Consider the following 22,112-nt stretch of genomic DNA (forward strand, 5'->3'; position numbering starts at 1 on the left):
GCCAGTGGCATTTTTTTTTTTGTAAGGAAATAAAATGCGTTCATAGACTCTCTTTGTTATCAGGGACGCTTCATCGCTCCAGAAAAGACTCGCTTCAGACTAGCGTTTTTTACAGGCAGCGCCGCGGGCAGGCCGTAGGCCCTTGTAAGGCGCGCGCTGCGGCCCCGCCCCCTTCCTTTTGGCCGGAACCGCCATCTTCCAGGTAGGGCCTGCGCGTGGCTCCTCGCGCCCGGTATTCGAAACACTTCAGTTACACCCCGGTGGCTGATGAGGCCGTGCATGGCGACTCTAGAGAGACTGCCTAACCTGTTTGGTGTCCACTGGTGTGGACTGGTAGGACCATGTCCCACCAGGCCGGAGGATACGCCGGCGGGGCCGGGGCGGAGGACCGGACTGCAGTGCCACGCTCCTCTGGGGTGACGGTCTCGAGAGAGCTGAGGCCAAGTCACTGGGGGTGAGGCGGTTCAGGTTAACCTGGAAAACGGCTTCTTTTTCTTAAGTCCCCATGATCTGGCCTCCAGCGTTCTGGGCGGCCCTCTCGGGTTGAGTGAGGCCGCGTGACCTGACGACTTTCAAAGTTCTCTCCATGGAGATTTTTACCCCGCAACCCCAACCGAAGCCTGTACTGCTGGCGGGTAGGGACTTCAGGGTAGTAAGAACGCGTTTAAAGCCAGACGTCAAGTTTAATTTTGGGGGAGGCCTAGATGTATATTGAAGGAAGCTTGGGCTGGTGGTTGGAGAATGGGCCTGGTACCCCGAGTCGACCTTGGGTGATGAACCCCAGACCACTCATATAGTTAAGCCACGCAGTTGTTTCGAGTTTTTAACCTTGTCTTCAGATAAAGTTGGTTAAAGAGAAAGTGCTCTAAGGTCGCTGTATTTATTTCCACCGAGACGCTTGATCTGTTTTGTAGCTTAGAGTATCATGTGTTCAGTGAAGGCATTCCGGAAGGCCTGTGTCTACTTTAGAACTTTAGGTGAGAAAGTACTCAGTAACAGCTTAATGGTGGTTACCCATTTTTTGTTTTGTTTGTGGATGTTTGCAGGGAGCTATCAAGAGTGAACAAACTGCAGGTTATATCATAACAGGTCCTAGTTGATGCAGCTTTGTAGTTTTGATATGTGCTCTAAAACATGGTTCTGAGTTAAGTATTATAAACACACCTTGTGTTGGGTCTAGACCTAAAATGTTTTTTTGCAAACATTTTGAAAGAGATTTTTTGTTGTTGCATAAATGTCAATTTTCTATTGTATTTGACCATTTCTGTGCTTTCTGGTTTCAGTAATTAACCAAAATGACGAACACAAAGGGAAGGAGGTGAAGCACCTGATATATGTTCTCTGGGAAAGAGGAGAGGCACCCGATATATGTTCTCTAGGCCTTTTAGAAAACATGGTAAGTAGGTTTACTTTCCTTTAGAGCAAGCATGGCATATGTTTTTATTAATGTATTTGTGTTATGGTTCATTTAATGTTCTTAAATGACGTTAAATAGCATCTTCCTAACATTTTGTAGCTAAAATTGGTGAACAATTAAGTTAGGCTGTGATTTTGTGGAATGATGTTTTACAGAGAGATTGCTCATTAGCAACATTTAAAACTTTACATGCCTGCCAAAGGTAATGTGTATGTAGAAAACTAGGAAAGTTAACATGTTTGTTTTGTTTATATTTATACTATACCCTTTTTCTTTTTTGTTTGTAGGAGTTGTTCCTTTGGCGACATATATGCGAATCTACAAGAAAGGTGATATTGTAGACATTAAGGTAAGTTATAAGATTGGGAAACTAACAGTACAGAACCTATAAAAGTTAGGTATAATCTTATATTGGAATTCAGGTACTAGTTTCTTTTTAATCTATTGGATCCTTTCCATCCCTCTAAATTTTAGAAAGAAAATCTGCCAGAATGAAGTGTTCCTAAGAACATGGATTCCTAAGAGTAGATTTTTTTTTTTTAAGAGATTTTTTGTTATAGTATGTGTTTGCTCACTGGCGCTGGAGAGACAGAGAAAACAAAAAATTAATACCTCCTCATCTGGGGTATGGCCACGTCGCAATCCCGTCTTCATTCTCCTCGGGATTTTAGACACTTACATACCTGGCATAAGTTTTAAGCCGTGAGATCCAGGACTCAAAATCATGGTTGACTCCGAGAATCCAGCAACATAACCATTATGCCATCTCCTGGTCCCTAGATGGACTGTTTTTTGTTTGTTTGTTTTTCTTTTTTGGGGGGGAGGTTTTTGCTATAGGGCACATGCGCTCGCCAGACAGACAGAGAAACAGACAGAAAGCAAGAAATCACCCCCCGGGGGGATGGCCACATCGCAATCCCTTCTCCTCCCGGGATCTTGGGCACGCATGAGTTTGCTATAAAATACGTACCTTAGTGCAAGATTGAATTATTGAGGATGATGAAGATTACTATTTTAATTGAACCCCAGTGGGGTTTGTTCTTCTGTATTTAATTGTATCCTGGCACTTTAGAGCTTAATGATGATTGTCTTTTTGATTGCTTGAAGCAATGTGAAAAACTCATTTCACCGGCTCTGAAAGCTCTTGAGTTGCCACTTTTAATAATAAGATTGTAGGAGAAATTGGGGTTACAAATTTTGTCTACTTTTCCATAACAGGGAATGGGTACTGTTCAAAAAGGAATGCCCCACAAATGTTACCATGGCAAAACGGGAAGAGTCTACAATGTTACCCAGCATGCTGTTGGCATTGTTGTGAACAAACAAGTTAAGTAAGTAGTGTCACAGTTCTTGGTAACTAATGTTCCCTCATACCCCCTTTTCACTTTGCCAGTTAGACTTATGTCTTTATTGGCCATTCAAATGGGGCAAAGGAAATGTCCTTTTAAAACTCAGGCAAACTAGGTGTTTGTCTTGTATCCTGTCAAAGGAAACAAATTGGAATAGAGTTAGTGGAATTGTTAAGCAATTTTGTTAAGCAGTTTTAGTTTTCATAGCATAAAAAGGTAAGTTTAATGTTTAAATTTTATTAGCTATCTGGTTTTGGTTAAATTACAAATTAATAAGTGAGAGTGACAAACATTTTTGATGAAACACAAGAATTTCTTGCTCTTTCTAGGGGCAAGATTCTTGCCAAGAGAATCAATGTGCGTATTGAGCATATTAAACATTCTAAGAGCAGAGATAGCTTCCTAAAACGTGTGAAGGAAAATGACCAGAAAAAGAAAGAAGCCAAAGAGAAAGGTACCTGGGTTCAACTAAAGCGCCAGGTGAGAGCTTGACTTGACATGGTGGAGGCACAGGTAGTTCTTAGTATTGATCTTGGAGAACTTTTTTTAAAATCCCCATTTGCTATAGGATGCATGTGTTTGCTGGCATAGGGGAAGGAAGGGGAGAGCCAAGAATCACCTTTCTTCCCCTTGGGGAGGTCTGGCCTCACTGTTTTCTCTTTATTCTCCTCTTGGGACACTTGGGCCAGGCTCATATTTCAAGCTGCTGAGTCTAGGACTTGCACAGCATGGTCAGCCATGGTGGGATACAACCATCCTAACCACTATGCCACGTAGCTGGCCCAGATGTTGGGGAACATGTAAAATGATTGCTCACTGATACTTTCATATAAAGCCTTAGAATTGAGTACATATTATTTCATACATGTACTTTAAGGGGAATTTTAGTGCTTTACATAATTTTTCTTTTTCTTTAATAGCCTGCTCCACCCAGAGAAGCACACTTTGTGAGAACCAATGGAAAGGAGCCTGAGCTACTGGAACCTATTCCCTATGAATTCATGGCATGATGGGTGTTAAAAATAAACTAATCTGTGGTCTATAAACATGTTTGCCTTAATTGAGTAGAATTACGTTCCCTCCCCGAAGCTAATTTTTATTGGGCTCTAATTCATCTTTGTAATATCTTTATTCAAATTTAGTATTTTTTCACCTGAAAGATGTTAGGTGGTTTGGTTTATACAGCAAATAAAACTTAGTTGGTTAGAAAAGTGTCAGATACTGTTTATCTGGCTTTAAAGATAGTTCTAAATCATAATGGGAAAGAAAAATTTAAAGTTAAGTTCAGGGAAAGTTGATCACTTGTGATTATATCAAATAGCTGAATTTTTTAGGGTCAGGGATTTGCTTTTGATGCTTATTGTTTGAAATCGTTTTTAAGTTATTAGTTCCAAATTCTTTTGACATTTATGGAACAGGGCTCAGAAAACGGTGAAATAGCATTTGTCTTGGTCCATCTATCCTGCTCTAATACAGTATCACAGACTAGGGTGATTTATGAGCAACAGAAATGTATTTCTCAAGGTTTAGAGACTGGAAAGGTCAAGATGGTATGAGATACCTTAGTTAAGGAGTGTTGGTGATGGTGGACATTGAGAAAAGGAAGTGACAATCACAACTGGCTCAGGGAAGCTGTTAGGGGCAGATAGGAAATGAGAGCTCTCCATTTGATGTAACAGCACAGCAGTGGATCAGTGGCAGTGCTGGGAATTATGCATAGCAGTTTTTAGTAGACTTTAATGGAAGGTTTTTCTCAATACTGGTTAAAGAGTAAGCGAGGAGACTAAAGTTTTTAGCAGATGAAATTTCATGAGTTTGTTTTGGTGTAGTATAAATTTGAAGTCCACACATAGTTCTTTCCATGTACTTTTTTTTTTTTTTTTTTGGAGAGGTTTTCACTATAGGGCGCGTGCGCTCGCCAGACAGAGAGACAGAAAGCGAGAACTCACCCCCTCGAGGGGTGGCCACGCCACAATCCCTTCTCCATTCTCCTCTCGGGATCTTGGGCACGCGTGCAAACACACCTGGCGTGAGTTTTCAGCCACCAGGTCCGGGACATGAACCGCGGTCGACTACGTGGGAGTCCAGAGACAGCCATTAGGCTAACTGCTGGCTCCCTCCATGTACTTTTTGAAGATAGTCCTGCCTTGTTTTCCAGATTTTGATTCGTTTTATAAACTAGTTTCCTAGAGGGTTGTGCCAATTTGCATTCCGAACCTCCAGTGAACGAAAATGTTGGTCTCAGCATTGATTACTATAGTCTGCTAACTTGGTGAGAGAAAAGATAGATTTATTAAATTTGGCTTTAGTTAGCTTCTGGAACATTTGACCTCATTTCCTTTTATCTTCTACGGTCTGCTGGATCTCACTGTCCTTTCGACCTCCAAATACTGAAGCATTTTAATATTCCAGGTCATGTTTAGCTTCACGGCTTTAAATACCATTTATATCCTGACAATTACACTGGCCTATAAAACCTGCATCTAGCCTGTGGCTATCTTTTCTGACCTAATCTTGTACCTCTTCAGCCCCAAAGTCAGATTCAATTACACTGACTTCCTTTCTGTATCTTCAATATGCCAAGTACTTTTCTTGCCTCAGAGCTTTGTACTTGATGTTTCCTGTCTGGAATGCTTTCCTAGTTCCCTGTGGCTTGTCTCCTTTATTCAGCCTCAGATTTTAAATAGGACTATCCCTTAATGTTCTATAAAGTTACAAACCCCATGTTTTGCTCAGTATATTGTTTTGTTGGGGTAGTCAAGTTTTTATCAACTTTTATCCATAGATGTTGGTAGGGACCATTTACTGGTACTTACCCTCCTGGGGAAGGAGACAAACATTGTAAAGCCCTATTCCTTGAGTTGAGAATCAGGGGCAGTAAGATCCAAATACTTGTGTAAAACCTGAAAAGGAATGGAAAAGAATAGAGGGCTGTTTCTGTTTTTTTATTTTAGTGATTATTCCTGGTCTTGTGTTTTTGACCCTTTTCGTTTCTTCCCTGACTTCAGCTTATAGACTTAGAAAAACCTCAGAGATATATATATATATATATATATTTTTTTTTTTTTTGGTAGAGGTTTTGTTCCTGTAGGACGCGTGGGCTCACCAGAAAGACAGAGACAGAGAGACACAAAGTGAGAAATCACGCCCCACAGGGGAGTGGCCACGCCACAGGCCTTTCTCCATTGTCTTCTCGGGATCTTGGGCACGCACACATGTGCCTGGCAAGTTTAAGCCACCAGGTCCGGGACTTGAACCGCAGTTGACTACATGGGAGTCCAGCGACAGCCATTATGCTAACTGCTGGTCCTAAAACCTCAGATTAATGAAGCATCCTTTCTAGTGCCTTCCCTTATCGTAGTATCCCTCACCATGGTTGTGATAAAACAGTTCTCAAAGGTTATTACCAAAAACTTGCTAATTGATAGATATAAAGACCTTTTCCCAATGTAACTTCTTATACTGTTTGACAGAGCCTACAATTTTTTTCTCTTCAAGAGGTTTTTGCTGTCATATTTTACTCATTCTTCTACCTGACTCCAACCCTTATCCTTATTCTGGCTCCTTGGTGTTCCACATCTTTGATGTTACACTTATCTAAGTTCTTGGGGGATGTAGGCCAAACTGTTCTCCCATCTAGCAATAGCATCTGGAGCCTGCTAGAAAACCAGACATACTGGATCTGAAATTCTGTGGGGTAGGGCCCAGTGCTCCGTTTAACAAGTTCTGGGAGATGAAGCTTGCTCAACTTAGAACCACTGATCTGTCATTTGCTTTCTCTAGTTCATTTGAGACTCAAGTTACAGAACTGACATTTTCCAAAACCACATCTATATTTCCAACTCCTTGGGCACCTCCATCTGATTGTCCTATAAACATTTGACACAAATTAATTTAGATTTTGTAAGTGAGAAAATAAAATTTGGGGTTTGAATATGGATATGTGTACTGACGTAATTGCCTTGAAATGCAGAGTAAGTACCAGTAAATAATGAGTAACTGCCATGCTTTGAATTTATAAATTAACTACCCTTACTATACAGTTCTTTCCAGTACTTGTCAGTGAAAGTATAGACACATTTGTAAGTAAAACTTGTCACTCTGGGGACCAGCAGATGGTGTAATGGTTACATCACTGGACTCCAACGTAGTAGACTGGTTTGAGTCCTGGACCTAGTGGCTTAAAACTCAGGCCAGGTGCATGTGTGTGTATGCGTGCATGCCCAAAATCCTGAGAGGAGATTTCTCAGTTTCTGTCTCTGACAAACGCACCCACCCTAAAACAAATCTCTAAAAACAATAAAAAAAAAGTCACCCTTATTGACCAGGTGAAGCTACATGGCCCCTTAAATTATGAATACTGTTCTGATCTAACCAGATACCTCCTCAGGCCTGTATTTAATTTGATCAGTTGAATTGAACCTCAAGGGGCAGATAAAATATACCATGCTCTTGAAGTTTTCTAAATGGCAGAAACAAAACTCCGGTATTTATCTCCTCTATTCCCACTCATGTGGTTTAGTATTTTCTCTGGAATAGGATGGAAAAATGCTAAAATATATTAATTCCTAAAATACAAAGGTAGGTTTATCTTTTGAGCACCAAAGAAATAATTTGAAGTTCTCAATTTACTTGGAATATGAGCATTTATACCATATTCATTTCCAATTCCACTTAAAGGGGAAAAATTGGTATTCATGCAAAAAACCTTTTTCACAGAATCTTAGGTTTCTAGGTTATGAGTAACAGGGCAGCGTCTGCAGCCGTTTTTTGCCGAGGTGGGAACTGTACAATGGAAAGAATATGCAGCTAAGGTGTGTGATGAGGCATGGATGGGCCATCTCACAACATCTCTGGTTTTATGGAGAGGCACCAAGAAAATGTTCATGCCCAGCAGGAAAGAAATCATTTGGTTTGGGAAAGAAATGTTATGGGATATTTTGCTGTCTGAAATGAGGTGACGGCTTAGCCCATGGGAAGATGTGATAGATCTCTCCCCTTGAGAAGTTCTGATTAATGGTTCATAGGAGATGAGTAGTGAACAAACCAGATCCTGTTCTTTGTAAGCTACTAGCACTAGTTGCGTATTCTGCGGTAGGAGCTGTTCACCAGAACATTGCAGTGGCTTTCCACAGTCTGTGTTCATTGCTGTCCATAGTCTGGTCCCTACTCTGCCTCACCTACCACTTCCCTTTCACTTTCAAGCCTCCTCATAGTTCCCTAAACTTGCCATATGCTTTCTACCTTTGTAACTTTGCACATGCTGTTTCCTCTATTTGATATGCCTTCTCCCCACTCCAGGAATCCCCACCTATCCAGTATTACTCATGCTAGATTTATTTACTTCTCCCTGTAGTAGCTCTCTTGGAGCTCACACCCTGACCTGCTTTGTCTTTCCATTTTCCTGATTAGTGTTCTATCCTGTTCTTCACACTGATGAAGGGACCACAGTTTGAAATCAGAGATCTTGAGTTCACCTTACCACATGACTGTAACTTTGGATAAGTTTCTAAAGTCAACTAAAGCTACTTCGTTTTTGTGCTTTGTTTTAACCTGTTCTATTGAAGTAGTTAATAAGGGGACAGCCCATAGGATGGTGATAAGGTGGCTAGATCCCACTTAGCCTACCGTGAGGCTGGAGTCCCAGACTTGACATCTTGAAAAATGTACCAGGCATGTGCACGTGTATCCAGACGCCCAAAGGAGGGAGAACTGTAAGGGAAGGGATTGTGGTGTGACCATTCCCCCTGCAGAATGCTTTCTCGTTTTCCCCTCTTTCCAGTGAGTGCATGTGCTGACATTTTTTTTATTTTTAAAGATTATATTTGAGAATATTTTGTATACTAGACAGTAATTAATAAATTATCATTTCTCTACTACAAGGATGTTTGTGTAGACAGGGGTGTCATACTTTGTTGTCCTGTCAGTAAATAGTTGATAACAGAAAGCTGGCTGTTCTTTGTGTTCTGTACCACCACTTATAACAGTCTTGCAGGGAGATTTTTCAATAACTATTGGATTGAAATAAAGTAGTGAGCTTTTCAAGGGCAGAAGCCTGATTCTTATTCTGGGTCGAGTCTTAGGCTCCAGTAAAAATAGGTGGGGACTTTGGATATATATTACGGGAAGTCGATATTGGGTTAGGGATGTGATAGTGTGTGTGAACTGAAGGAAAACTTGGCAAAGTTTTGTGTGAGGGCTAGAATTCAAGCTGGTAAAGAGTTAATAGCTTCCTAAGTCTGGTATTTGCATATTATCAAACTCTGCCCTTTACACTCATTCTAAACACCCACAGATTTGTATATCTGTGTCTGCCTACTCACTTCTATTATCTTTTTTAAAACGCTTGAGCAGCCTGTGTTATTTATATTGGTTGCACCACAATTTTGCATAACTGGGCACAAAGAACTCTAAAATGAAATAACACAAGCTACAACAATTTAGGCAAGGGTATTTATAATTCTCTGGTTCAGTAGCTTATTGTCTTCACTGAAAGGTCACAGATTATCTTCTGTATTTGTAAATGCAGAGAGCCTTACCAAGGAGAACGGAATAACATTTTGAGCTCTTCTTTGTAAAAGTGCAAGGTAAATGCAAAGTGGAACATAACTGTCTGCAGAGAAGAGCCTTAGGAATCTTCCTTATGGGGTGAATTTAAACTAAAATGATCTATTTTGAATGGGAATACCAATTTGCCCAGCTGCCAAGGGAAGAACTAAGATCGTCTAAACTAGTCATTGGCAATCCTAATCCTTGCTAGCTAATTGGATAATTTCTTTCCCAGCCTCTGAGGCCAATGAGATAAAAGAAAAGGTCTGTTGAATTCTCATGAGTATTTTATTTCATGATGAGACAAAGCAAGAGAGTTTCTATTTTTTTTAGAGATTTTTGCTATAGGGCACGTGTGCATGCCAGAGAGACAGCGAGAAATCACCCCCAGGGGGAATGGACACGCCACAATCCCTTCTCCATTCTCCTCTCAGGATCTTGGGCACGCACGCACACATGCCCGGCGTGAGTTTTAAGCTACCAGGTCCAGGACTCGAACCGTGGTCGACTACGTGGGAGTCCAGCCACATAGCCATTACGCTAACTGCTAGTCCTGAGAGTCTCCATTTAGGTGAGGACTTGCTGCTGCTGGAGCCATCTCATATCCAAGGAAGAAGCCAAGGGAATCTGAGAGATGACAGCCTAGACCCCATCATGGGGCGCTCAACAACCCTGGATCCCTGGAACCAGACAGTTTCACAGTTATCTAAAGGATCATGGTCTCTATAGTGCCTTTTCCCTTTTCAAGTGTCTCTAGTTAAACCAAGATTTAATGGAAAGCTGGTCCCTGTGAACAGCCAGCAGTCATACAACTGAAATACAGCAGATCGTGTCAGTACATTTCCTGGGATACTTTCCCGAGAACGGTTGCTCTCAAAAACAAGACCTTGGGATGATTGTCATAAACATGACTTCTACCTTTTACAGTTCATACAGTGAAGACACCATCCATTTGTTCACTCAAATAGCCTTTCAACGTATCTGTCAGTGGGCTCGCCAGAGAGATACAGGAAAGAGGAGAGGGAAGAAGGACCACCCAAGGGGGTGTGGTCATGCTACAGTCCCTTCATCTCTCTGGCATTTTGGGCACACTCACACATGGCATGTTTTTCAAGCCATCAGGGCCAAAATTTGAACTGATTGGCCTTGTGGGATCCAGCTTTCTTAATGCTAGGCCATGGGGCAAGCCCTACAAACATTTATTAAAGATCTTTCTAGTTCCAGGCACTACCATGTGCTGGGTACTAGAGACATAAGCTAGAGTTCCTGCCTTCATTGAGACAGACATACAAAAATTCCACCAAGTAATGACAGTTGACAGCCACTGCTGTCCAACCTGGAAGCTCTTTGCAGATGCACTGGAGAGGGTAGCCAAAGTCACTAGAACCGGGTCTGGATTAGGATAACTGCCCCACTGACTTGGAGGCAACTGTAAGTGATTGTTGTTCTAAGCCAATACATTTTGAGTATGGTTCGTCAGGCAGCAAAAGCTAACCAATACAACTAGGATAGACAAAAGAGTGAATAAGGATAGGGCTTCCTAATATGACAAGAAGTTCGTAGAGCATATTATAGCAAAAATTATGCATGACACTCAAAAATTTTTGCACTAATTTATTAAAATTTTTTTTAGGTTTTTGCTGTAAGGTGCATATACTCACGAGAGAGAGGGGAGGTGAGAAATAATTTTCTGGGGGATGGCTATGTCACAATCCCTTCTCCATTCTCCTCTTGGAATTTTGGGCACACATACACACGTACCTGGTCTGATTTTCAAGCCTCCAGTCCAGAACTCGAACTTTAGTCAGCCATGCGGAAGTCCAGTTCCTTAACCACCACACCACCTGCTGGTCCCAAACTTAAACACCATTTTTCTTTCTTTCTTTTTTTTTTTTTTCTGAGAGTTTTTTGCTATAGAGCGCATGCTCTCGCCAGAAAGAGAGACAGAGAAACAGAAAGTGAGAAATCACTCTCCAGGGGGAATGGCCACGCTGAAATCCCTTCTCCTGCATTCTCTCGGGATCTTGGGCACGCACGCACACGTGCCTGGTGTGAGTTTAAGCCACCGGGTCCGGGACTCAAACCGTGGTCCAATACATGGGAATCCAGCAACATAGCCATTACGCCAACTGCTGGCCCCAACTTACACCTTTTTAAAAGACTTCTTGTTTCTTCTTTTTTCTTTTTTTAATGGCTGGCCTCTTGGCCTAGTGGTAAAGGGAACCAGATTCCACATGTCAGATTCAAATCCTAGCCCCAGAGGCTTGAAAGACATATGTGTGTGGGTACGTGTCCCCAAATCCTGAGATAGAGAAATGGGGCAGAAGGGATTGCTGCACGACCGTGCTCCACTGGGGGAGGAGGTGCTGTTTTCCTCTCCCTTTCTCTTTTTGGCAAGTACATGTACCGTCTGGCAACTAAAAAAAAAAAAAAAAAAAACGACAAAAAAAAGTGTGTGGGCCCAGCAGATGGCATAATAGTTACATTGCTGGATTCCCACATAGTCAACTGTGGTTCAAGTCCCAGATCTGGTGGCTTAAAACTCACGCTGGATGCATGTGTGTGTGTGCCCAAAATCCCGAGAGGAGACTAGAAGAGGAATTGTGGTGTGGCCACCCCCCCCTCGGGGGGTGAGTCTCGCTTTCTGTCTCTCTCCCTCTGACTCTCCAGGGAGCTCACACATTCTATAGCAAAAATCTCTCTTAAAAAAGAAAAAAGTTCATTTTTTTTCCATGAGCCTTTTTTTTTTTTTTTTTTGAAACCACCCTCCAGGGGGGATGACCACGCCGCAATCCCTTCTCCATTATCTTCTTGGGATCTTGGGCATGCGAGCACACGTGAGTTTAAGCCACCAGATCCAGGACGTGAACCACGGTCAACTATGTGGGAGTCCAGCGAGTCCAGCGACATAGCCATTACGCTAACTGCTGGTCCCTCCATGAGCTTTTGAAAGACAAAGATACAGCACCCTAGCAGGATTTGACACCAGGATCCACCTCCAGCTTCAACTAGCCCTGAATCATAAGCACTTGCACGGGCATACTCAGGGGATCTTTGGACTGAAACCTGGATCCTTCCCATATGGGTCTGCCTCTGCCTTGTAGAGGCATAAGTATTTTACCTCTCTGCCATGATCCAGCCCCTAAACTTGTACTTTATTTCCATGAACTTTTGGAAATCTTGTAGGCAATTGGACCGATGAAGCTGGAACACAGGAGGCCAGAACATGCAAGTCTCTGTGCAGGTGTAAAGCCCCATGGCTTCTGCCTTGCAGTGGTGGGCTCTTGAAATCGGAGAACTGGGCTAGGTTTTTTTGTGTGTGTGCCTTCCTCCACAGCTCCACCCTGAATGCCACTGAGACAGAAATACTCAAATAATGAAGCAATGGCTCCCTGTGTAGGACAAGATTAATGATGGAGCGTTAATTTGGAGTCACAGCTTCAGCCAATGGAATGCGCAATGAGTGATCTGGAATGAGTCAACTCCGGGCCAACAGCGAGGGGGCTGCTTTGAGATGCTAAGCGACAATGACTGCCCCCAGGAGACTTTATACCAAAGGGCTTCAACAAGATCCTGGAAAATAGAATTAGAGTATGGGTTCATTTTGGTGCAAAAATGTTTGAAACCCCAAGTTTAGTTTGTTCATAACACGCATTTTCCACGAACCCCTCTAGTTAATCCTGAGCAAAGTCACAGTGGCTGCAGTTACCTCGACGGATACCATTTCAGGACGCTCGCTCCCTCTTTGTCCATGTTATTGTCATCCCTCAGCACCTTCTGCAAATAAAAAGGGGCAACATTCAACAGGAATCTAGCACTCCCATTGCTGCAACAACTCCAGATCGCTCTTTTTCCTTTCCTTCCTCCCTCGGGCAACCCCTAACTCCGGTCTCGAGTTCACCCACAGGTCGTTGTGGCCCGAGCTCTCCGGGAGCTCTTTGGTTGGTGGCTGTCCTTTCCAGTGTCCCAGAGCCCAGAGTCTCCCGCAGAGCGCGTCAGTCTGCGAGACTGCGCGCACGCCGCGGGCGACAGTCCGCTCGGTTCTCCCTGCTCGCGCCTCCCTCCCAGCGCCGATCCCGCAAGGGTCGGAGAAGGGGAGGAGCTGGAGGCGGCCGCAGCTTTCACCCGCGCGCGGAGACGTTTAAAAACCCTGCGCCTTGACAGCTCCGCTGGCAGCCGCCGCGGTCCCGGTCCGGTGTCCCGCACTCCCTGCTGGCAGCCGGCTCCGGGTCTGGGCGAGCCTCCGACCGCTGGTTTTGTTCCCTTGGTCGCGGGACGCGCTCCATGCGGTCGCCCAGCATGTCCGGGCACTTTCTGCTTGCTCCTATCCCCGAGTCCTCCTCGGACTACCTCCTGCCCAAGGACATCAAACTGGCTGTGCTAGGTGCCGGCCGCGTGGGCAAGAGCGGTGAGTGCGCTGGAGACCCTCGCGGCCGCTTCCCACCCCGCGCCCGGCCGCGACAGCTGGGACCCCGCAGAGAGCGCGAGCGTCGGCGGAGGCAGGGCAGGGGACAGGAGGAACCTGGCCTTTTGCGGGCTCCGAGGTTCGACCCTCTCTGTTCCCCGCAAACTATTCTCCGGCCCTCGCCAAGGTGGGCGCCTAGTATAGACCGCGTTTGCAGAAGAGAGTGTTGGTCTCACTAGTCTCACTCGACCCAAAACCCGCTCGGAAAGCCGGACAGCGGCACCTCGGCTTTGCAGAGCACGGGGACGCCCGCGGGACTCGCCACCCGTTCCCGCAGGTCTCCAACAGAGCGCGTCGATCAGGGAGACCTTCCCCAGCGCCTTAGTTAGACCCTTCTGTTTTGCTACTTCAATGGATTTTTCTGTTTCCTTTTCAGCAATGATCGTGCGTTTCCTCACTAAGAGGTTCATCGGCGACTATGAACCGAATACAGGTTAGAGTAATTACATGCTTCCTCCTTTTGTGCTTGCAAGACTTTCTTTCTTTCTTTCTTTCTTTCTTTCTTTCTTTCTTTCTTTCTTTCTTTCTTTCTTTCTTTCTCTCTCTCTCTCTCTCTCTCTCTCTTTCTTTCTTTCTCTCTCTCTCTCTCTCTTTCTTTCTTTTCCTCCCTCCCTTCCTCCCTCCCTTTCTTCCTTTTTTTCTTTCTCTTTCTTCCTTTTTTTCTTCTTCCTTCCTTCCTTCCTTCCTTCCTTCCTTCCTTCCTTCCTTCCTTCCTTCCTTCCTTCCTTCCTTTTCTTGATCAGGGTGTCAGAATTTAAAAGCAAATCCTGTCATTCTCCAGGCAAGCTGTATTCACGTCTCGTCTATGTAGAGGGGGACCAGCTATCCCTGCAGATCCAAGACACTCCTGGGGGCGTCCAGGTAAGGACCTGCTGGAGCAAACAGCTCAATCCTCCCAGAACCCAGGGAAGTGGTAAGGGTGCCCAGCACGATGTTCCCCACCTGTACAAGAAGGCTAAACTGGCCTGTTCTGCATTTCTACACGGAATGGGCTGTCAGCAGGCAGGCCGAACGTTGGGAAGCTAGAGACCCTCAGAAGGGGTGTGGTGAGAGGCAACTTTTGCCGGCCACTTTTCTTTCTTCAGTCCTGGCAGGCTATCCCTACTCACATGGGTCTTACCCGTTTTTTCAGAACTTGGCCATGGAACTATTAAACAAGCCAGTGGGATTCTGGTGGGAGAGGTGTTTTCCTTCACCAAGGAGCATTCAAGTGCTTCTGTTATTGGCTGTTCCCTCAAATCAGTAATTGCACTGGATAACCCCATGAAGCCAGCTGTCTGGAATGTAATTTGATGAACAAGTTACTAATTGCTAAAGCTTTAAGGGAGGAAAGGTCTTGTGGAGGAACCAAAACAAAGGAATTTGTTTCTGTAACATTCTCAAGAAATGTGTGCTAAAAATATTTCTTATGGGTTTGGGAATAGATATTTATCTTGGCTTATTTTCAAAGTTTTGTTTATTATGAGTAAGTCCTCTAAAAATCAAGCCATTCTAGTTTGAAGTCATTCTTCAGTTAGCCAAGACTTACCAGAGATTCTCTGACCAGCAAAGAGTTTAAAAGGAATACATTTTTTAAAATGTATTTTTTAGTTTTAAAAGTTTTACTTTGGGGGCCAGCAGGTGGCGTGGTGGTTAAGGGCGCTGGGCTCCCACATGGCCGACTATGGTTTGAGTCCTGGACCTGGGAGTTTGTTCTCTCACTTTCCCTCTTTCTCTCCCTTTATCACTCTCTCTCTCTCTGCCCCTTTCTGATAAAATTTAAATAAATAAATAAAGTTAAATAAAATAATTCTTTAAAAATTAGTTTATTACAGCATTGTTGGCTGCTAATAAAATAACCCATGCAAGGAGTTGGCCTGAGAATTTGCACTTTCCGTATCAAAAGCCTCCTGCAGAAGCTGGGTCAAACCCAAAAGCTACACTTCCTGATGTCTTTTTCAAACATTCCTGGAAGGACTTCTTTGATGTTAACGTGACTGCTCTCTCAATGAGCCTTCCTTTACTGGTTCTCCTGGTCTTCCGCAGGTCCAAGACAACCTCACCCAGGTGGTGGATTCCCTGTCTAAATGCGTGCAGTGGGCTGAGGGCTTTCTGCTGGTCTATTCCATCACAGACTACGACAGCTACCTGTCTATCCGGCCCCTTTACCAACACATCCGGAAGGTCCATCCTGACTCTAAAGCCCCTGTCATCATCGTGGGCAACAAGGGGGACCTTTTGCATGCCCGGCAGGTGCAAACACATGACGGCGTTCAGCTAGCCAACGAGCTGGGCAGCGTGTTCCTTGAAATCTCCACTAGTGAGAACTATGAAGATGTCTGTGATGTGTTTCAGCATCTCTGCAAAGAAGTGAGCAAGCTCCACAGCCTCAGCGGGGAAAGGAGAAGAGCCTCCATCATCCCCCGGCCACGCTCTCCCAACATGCAGGACCTGAAGAGGCGCTTCAAGCAGGCTCTGTCTTCCAAAGTCAAAGCCCCCTCCACCCTGGCGTGAACCTCCTCAGACAGAGTCTTCTTTTTATTATGCATTTGTGCAGCTAAAAAGACTGGACTTTTCCCTTTTTAATCACACACTCAGAGTTTATTTTTATATAGACTTTATTGGTTTTCAAGTGTATGTGTATTTCGGAAATTTCAAATGATGATCTAGAAGTTGAATACTTTTCTTTTTCAATTTTTTTTTTTTTTTTTACTGTAACTGCTAGCCTCTTTTCCATTAAAGGCAAAATGGCAACATTGCTCCTTGTTTTCTAAATGTCTTTTTATAGAATCATACTTGCACCAGATCCCAGAACTGCTCCGTGCTTGCCCTCAGTCTGAACTCTGATTGGTGTCTTGTGGTAGGGAGGGGTTTATGTAGCGGGAATCAGCTGGGGGACAAGGCAAAGTATGTGGAGGAGGAAAGAGATCTGAATAACCACAGCTCTTTAATGATGGCACTTTACCAAGGCCATGCAGTTGGCACTAGGTGATTTTCAAAGAAAGGGGCTTCATTGTGGGCTGTGGTACAAAAGTGACTAATTATGAGTAACATTATTCTTTATCGGTGCAAACGTAAGTTTACCCTCTCTATGCATATTTCAAAACACAGAAAACCCTTTTTCCTACTATTCCTTATGTTAGTAAGTGGGCCACCAGCCAAGAGCTGCCTTGAAATTCTCCTTCGGGAGCCAGGTAGAGGCACGGAAGTGGTGAGGCTGGACCCACGTAGGAGGGGTCCTGTCTGGGTTTCCATCTCAAGTCCTGCCTGGCCTCGCCAGGCACTCGGGGGCCAATGATCCAAACTGGCTAAGACTACGGGTAGACTGTGACACAGAGACCCTGTTGGAAGCGCCTGTGTCTCTGTCTCCTGAAGGAGATAGATGAATAAACTTAAAAAGAAAAATTCTCCTTCCAGGCCAGCAGCAGTAGCATGTACAGGCTGCCACTCCTACTGCTAAAAAGCTGGGGCCACGTGAGAGGCCTGAGTTTGATTCCTGGTCCACCCGAGGAAATGCACACAATGGCATGTGCCTGAAGTCTCAGCTCCAGGGGAGGCTGAGGCAGAGGGATCATGACACGATGAGACCTTCTTGAATAAACAAATGAAATGGCCTTACCTGCCTGTCTCCCTGCCTTTCAGCTGTTCTATCAATTCTCTGTCCTCCTTTCCTCTAAAGCCTCACACTACCTCCATCCAGGCCTTTATGGTTCTGGCCTAGACTTGAAACAAGCGTCCAGGTCAGACTCAGGTTGCTTGGCCCCTGGAATAACATCCTTTGAATTCTTTCTTCCCATCAGGAAATCTTAATCAAACTAGCCCTAAACATTTCATCTCCACAGTTAAAAAATCTCAGCTGATTACCCATTGTCCACAGGACAAAGCAAAAATGACACATGGCATCCCGATGCATTTCATGTATTTATTTTAAATTTTGCAGTAAGACACATCCACTCACCAGAGAGAGGCACAGACAGAGAGAGAGAGAGAAGGAAAGTGAGAGATCACCCCTTAGGGTGGTGGTGGTGGTGGGGAGATGGCCATGCTGCAATCCCTTCTCTATTTGTTTCTCAGGATTTTTGGCAAGCACACACATGCCCAGTGTGATTTTCCAGCCACCAGTCCAGGACTCGAGCTGCACAGTCGGCCATGCGGGATCCAGTCATCTTAACCTCCGCACTACCTGCTGCCCTGGCGCCCAGGTAATTTACCACTGCTTCAGCTTTATCACCCTCTTCCTCCAACACACAGACACCGACACACACACACACACACACACATACACACACACCACCTGACAAGTCTACACCAACAGAACCGTCTGCCTTTCTCAGTATGCTCCAGGCTCGTTCCTGGAACAAACTATCCCTTTGCCTCGAATATTCTTTCCCAATTCTACACCAAAGAGCTTGCTAACTCATCTTTTAAGGCTCACATCACGTGCTACATTCAGCCCTGGGATGCCATCTCTGAGTCATCCTCTATTCTGTAGCATCTGAGTTATAACCCACCTGTGTCAAGGAGCTATTTGTCACTCCACTGGAAGGAGCAACCCCTGAGGGAAGTACTGCATTTATGACTCTGTACTCCAAGCTTCTAGGCCATGCTTACACAGAGAGGTTTTTAGTAAATACAAGACACATGAATGAATGGATGCATTCTCTTTTGATGCCAAGGGACAATAAGGGAAAATTACAGTGACACAAATCGTTATTTCTGAAGAATAAGAACAGAAAATGTTCTGAATAAAGATTCTTCACTAGTAGTGACAAAAAGGAACTGACATATGCAGCTGATGGGGACTGCAGACCATTCAAGGACACATATTCTGCTAGGACGCCTCAGTCCAGACCTGTAATGTTAACCTCACTCTGCCCACATAGCCAAAGGGAGTCTACTTACACAAAATGGCATAACAGATTGAGGAGATTAGATAACTCACGTCTAAAGGACTATCCAAATAATTCAAGAAAAATATTTTGGATTTTATCATCTTTTAAAAAGTGCCTTAATTCTCCTTGCTAGTTTGCATGCTATTAGAATAGAGGAGTTCTATATCGCCCATCCCTGCCTCCTATCCTATATCTTACTTTGTAGGTGAGGACACAGGGACACAGAGAAGCCTGAGTCTCCCGATCACTGCCATGCCTATAGCATGTCCAGGGTCTAACCTGGTACCAGGGGCTCCTCTGACCTCAAGCATCTGAGACCAAATATCCCATGGGAAAAAGTTAAACCATAACTATAAGCTGAAGAGCAATACAAGAGATATCAGGCAGCCTAAGGTCAAGTTTCTAGTGAGTGGACGGTGAAAATAGAGAGAACCCTTGAGCTCTCCAGGGGAGAGCACACTGTGGACTGGAAGGATCAAAACATGGGAGCTGGCTGGTGACAAAGTGAGAAGGCACCATTCAAGTGAAGCTGGATCCATATAGAAGAGAGTGGATTTGGTTCCTAGGTCAACCTGTACATGCTAGGTGCACATGCCAGTGATCCCGGCTGGTGGGAAGGCTGGGGTGGAGATCGGGACATGAGACCCTGTTTAAAGTGCTTGTCTCTTTCTCTCATTTCATGGAATAAATAAACTTTATTTAAAAGAGAGAGAGAGATGGGTCCAGCAGGTTGATGGCAGTTAAAGGCACTGATTCCCACATGGCTGGCTGCAGTTCAAGTTCCAGATCTGGTGGCTTGCTTTCTCATTGTCCCTTTCTCTCTCTCTGTCTCTCTCTGGTCAAATTAAAAAATAATAACAAATAAAATTAAATAAATAAATAATTCTTTTAAAAAAAAGAGAGAGAGTGAGAGAGAGAGAGAGAGAAAGAGAGAGAAGCCCCAGGACAGTTTCAAAGGCAGTCATGAAGCCAGCAGGTGGCTTAGTGGTTAAGGTGCTAGACTCCCACATGGTCGACCATGGTTCAAGTCCCAGACTTGGAGGTTTGAAACTCATGCCAGGCGCATGCACGGAAGATCTCAAGAGGAGAATGAAGGAGAAGAGACTGCGATGTGACTATCCTCCCTGAGGGTAGGGGCTGATTTCTCACTTTCTGTCTCTCTTGCTCCTGTGAGCACACATGCCCTTTAGCAAAAATCTCTCTCTTAAAAAAATAAACAAATAAACTTGTAAAGCACAATCGGTCTTGCCTTTTAGCACACTTCAAATACTCAGCCTATTCCTGTATTAGATGACCGTCAGCTGGGTCAGCATCAGGCTCGGTGGTCCCCAGCTGATTGATACACATCTTCTCCAGGCTGGAGCAAATCTTCTCCAGGCTTCAAATCTTTATTCCGGACGAGTACGACAACCTGGTCAGACAAATTTTTATAACACCGCCCAGTCACCAAGTGCTCTCCAGCAGGGTACAGTACCTTTGCCAGCATCCCAGCTTGCTTGGCCAAATTTTGGATCTACAGGACAGCCTTTAATTGCTTTTCCTCAGACTCTTCAGCCCCCATTACAGCATACCACCCCACGAATACAGGCTGAGTCTGAGCCATCCTGCCCAAGTAGGCCAGGCTTTCAGAGGATTAATCCCCGCAAGGACGCAGCATAGCATGATCGCAAACACAGGAAAAATGTCTGAAATGGAACTAAAAGCCTTTAGAAGTGGCGTTAATATAAAACCAGGCACACCTCCTATCGGTGGTAGAAGCACCACACCAACATCTAGTCCCTTCCCAGCTACTTTCACAAGTCGGAACAGCCAGTCCAGCAAAATGAACAGCATCGTCTATCAGAAGCAGTTTCCGGCAGCTCCTGCCACGGTGAGAATGACGCAGCCTTTCCCCACAGTTTGCACCCCAGGCAAAGCGATTAGCAGAGGCTCTTCAGTCCACACTACGGTTCTCCTCTGAACAGCAACAGAGCAAACAGATAGGAGGCAAAGCCCAGAAAGCGGACAGTGATTCCAGTAAACCTCGGGAAACACTTACTGACCCTCCTGGCGTCTGTCAGGAAAAAGTAGAAGAAAAGCCACCTCTGGCACCTACCGTAGCCACCAAACCTATTAGAACTGGACCAATCACATCTCAGGCGATCCAAACTGAAGAAACCAACTCTTAAAAGCTGTGGTTTATTGTAGGGGATTGGGGGGGGGGGCAGGGAAATGACATCAGATACTGCCAATGGCCAAAGGGTAAAATGGTCGATGACATTATCCTGTCCAGAGCTTGGAGATGCACAGGGGACATAGGAGCAGTGTACGCGGACACACGCTGCTGCGCCGTGAAACGAAGCTTTGCAAGCTTGCCCCTGCTCTGTAACTTGCGCGCGACTCATGGCTCACGGCTGTTGCATCTTCGGTCAGAGTTTATATACGAATGGTGCACACGTTCCCGGAGTGCCTTACTTTAGTCCTAAAAGGCGTTATGGTTGCATGGAACACCAGAAATAGAGGAAGATAGCACCACACAGGAATAGCTCACCCCGACATCACAGTGGTCCAGCTCATCCATCAGACGGTTTCTTTGCTCCCTTGTATTTTTTGGATATGGTATGGCATTTGTAGACTCGCAGGTGAAGAACTGAAGCCAACTTGTGCTGGGTAGAGGAGCCTTCTATTTGATTATGGCAGCTTGCTATTTTTATAATGGAGTGATGGAGTTGAACACAATCCTAGTACAACAGTCACTGAGCTCCCCTTCTTCCTGGATGAGTGAGCGGATGATTCAATATTGATGTCAGCACCTTTGAACATATCCAAGTGAGCAGTGTTTGGCTTCTGCTTCTGCTTGAAATGCTTCTGTGTTCTGGTTGTGGTCCAAAGCTTCAGCACCCTACTCGGCATCTCCTCTGTTCCATGGAGTGCTCACCACTCAAACATGACAGACTTGGTAAAACACTAGTTAGGCAGAGTCTTGCTAGCCTCTGCTCAGTCATCTTTGTATGAAGCCAATGGTTTGTTGGTAGGGGTTTTTTTGTTGTTGTTGTTCATTATTTTTTGTGTCTTTCTTTCTTTCTCTCTCTCTCTCTTTTTTTTTTAATGTGTTTTAGCTGATATTCATGAAGAGCAGCGAGTACTTAGAACTGTGCCACTAATGAAAGGAATCTGATCTAAGAAAGTACATTTCTTTGCAGAGCTGTGTCATACCATCCTTGGACCCTCTGCTGGAAAAGTAGACTCAAGTCTCAAATAATGCCTTTTTAATTGTATCCTCTAGTATTACAGATGTAGGGCAGTACTGGATCATACCTCCGTGAATGTAAAATACCTCGTACCTGCTTTATGATACGTAGTAGTGACCGTGCTGTAACAGAGCTGTTTTCATGATGTCGTTCCAGAATGTTTTCTTTCCAGATGATGATTCAGAAGCTAATTAAAAAAGAAAATGATGCCAGGTACCACAACAGTAACAG

At 44.5% G+C, this 22,112-nt stretch overlaps 1 protein-coding gene, 1 long non-coding RNA gene and 2 other non-coding genes across 6 annotated transcripts; all 4 read left to right on the forward strand.

Annotated features, from left to right (window-relative positions):
- The first annotated feature begins 210 nt into the window (after positions 1-210).
- LOC114005083 (uncharacterized) lies at positions 211-2,057 on the forward strand. 3 transcript variants are annotated; one of them, XR_003546995.1, is made up of 4 exons: positions 211-635; positions 1,284-1,318; positions 1,353-1,396; positions 1,705-2,057. It is a non-coding gene; the product is annotated as an uncharacterized LOC114005083 (long non-coding RNA). The 3 variants fall into 3 exon arrangements; XR_003546996.1 differs by having other exon boundaries at positions 211-977; positions 1,353-2,057; XR_003546994.1 differs by having other exon boundaries at positions 1,353-2,057.
- Positions 2,058-2,489: 432 nt separating this feature from the next.
- LOC114005086 (small nucleolar RNA SNORD102) lies at positions 2,490-2,560 on the forward strand. The gene has a single exon (XR_003547000.1). It is a non-coding gene; the product is annotated as a small nucleolar RNA SNORD102 (small nucleolar RNA).
- A 228-nt stretch (positions 2,561-2,788) lies between these two features.
- LOC114005087 (small nucleolar RNA SNORA27) lies at positions 2,789-2,915 on the forward strand. Its single transcript, XR_003547001.1, has one exon. It is a non-coding gene; the product is annotated as a small nucleolar RNA SNORA27 (small nucleolar RNA).
- Positions 2,916-13,411: 10,496 nt separating this feature from the next.
- RASL11A (RAS like family 11 member A) lies at positions 13,412-16,484 on the forward strand. The gene is made up of 4 exons (XM_006163279.3): positions 13,412-13,723; positions 14,157-14,213; positions 14,562-14,641; positions 15,806-16,484. The coding sequence occupies exons 1-4, from the start codon at positions 13,600-13,602 to the stop codon at positions 16,271-16,273; spliced, it is 729 nt and encodes a 242-aa protein (XP_006163341.1). The 5' UTR covers positions 13,412-13,599; the 3' UTR covers positions 16,274-16,484.
- The last annotated feature ends 5,628 nt before the right edge of the window (positions 16,485-22,112 follow it).

This window comes from Tupaia chinensis, unplaced genomic scaffold, assembly GCF_000334495.1.
Source record: "Tupaia chinensis unplaced genomic scaffold, TupChi_1.0 Scaffold141887_1, whole genome shotgun sequence".
NCBI lineage: Eukaryota > Metazoa > Chordata > Mammalia > Scandentia > Tupaiidae > Tupaia > Tupaia belangeri.

What these genes read in the sequence shown, in the direction of transcription:
- RASL11A (XM_006163279.3), top strand. Translation starts at nt 13,600, where the DNA reads ATGCGGTCGCCCAGCATGTCCGGGCACTTTCTGCTTGCTCCTATCCCC. An exon ending in CGACTATGAACCGAATACAG is followed by an intron (nt 14,214 to 14,561) that starts GTTAGAGTAATT and finishes GTCATTCTCCAG; the next exon opens with GCAAGCTGTATTCACGTCTC. An exon ending in ACACTCCTGGGGGCGTCCAG is followed by an intron (nt 14,642 to 15,805) that starts GTAAGGACCTGC and finishes GGTCTTCCGCAG; the next exon opens with GTCCAAGACAACCTCACCCA.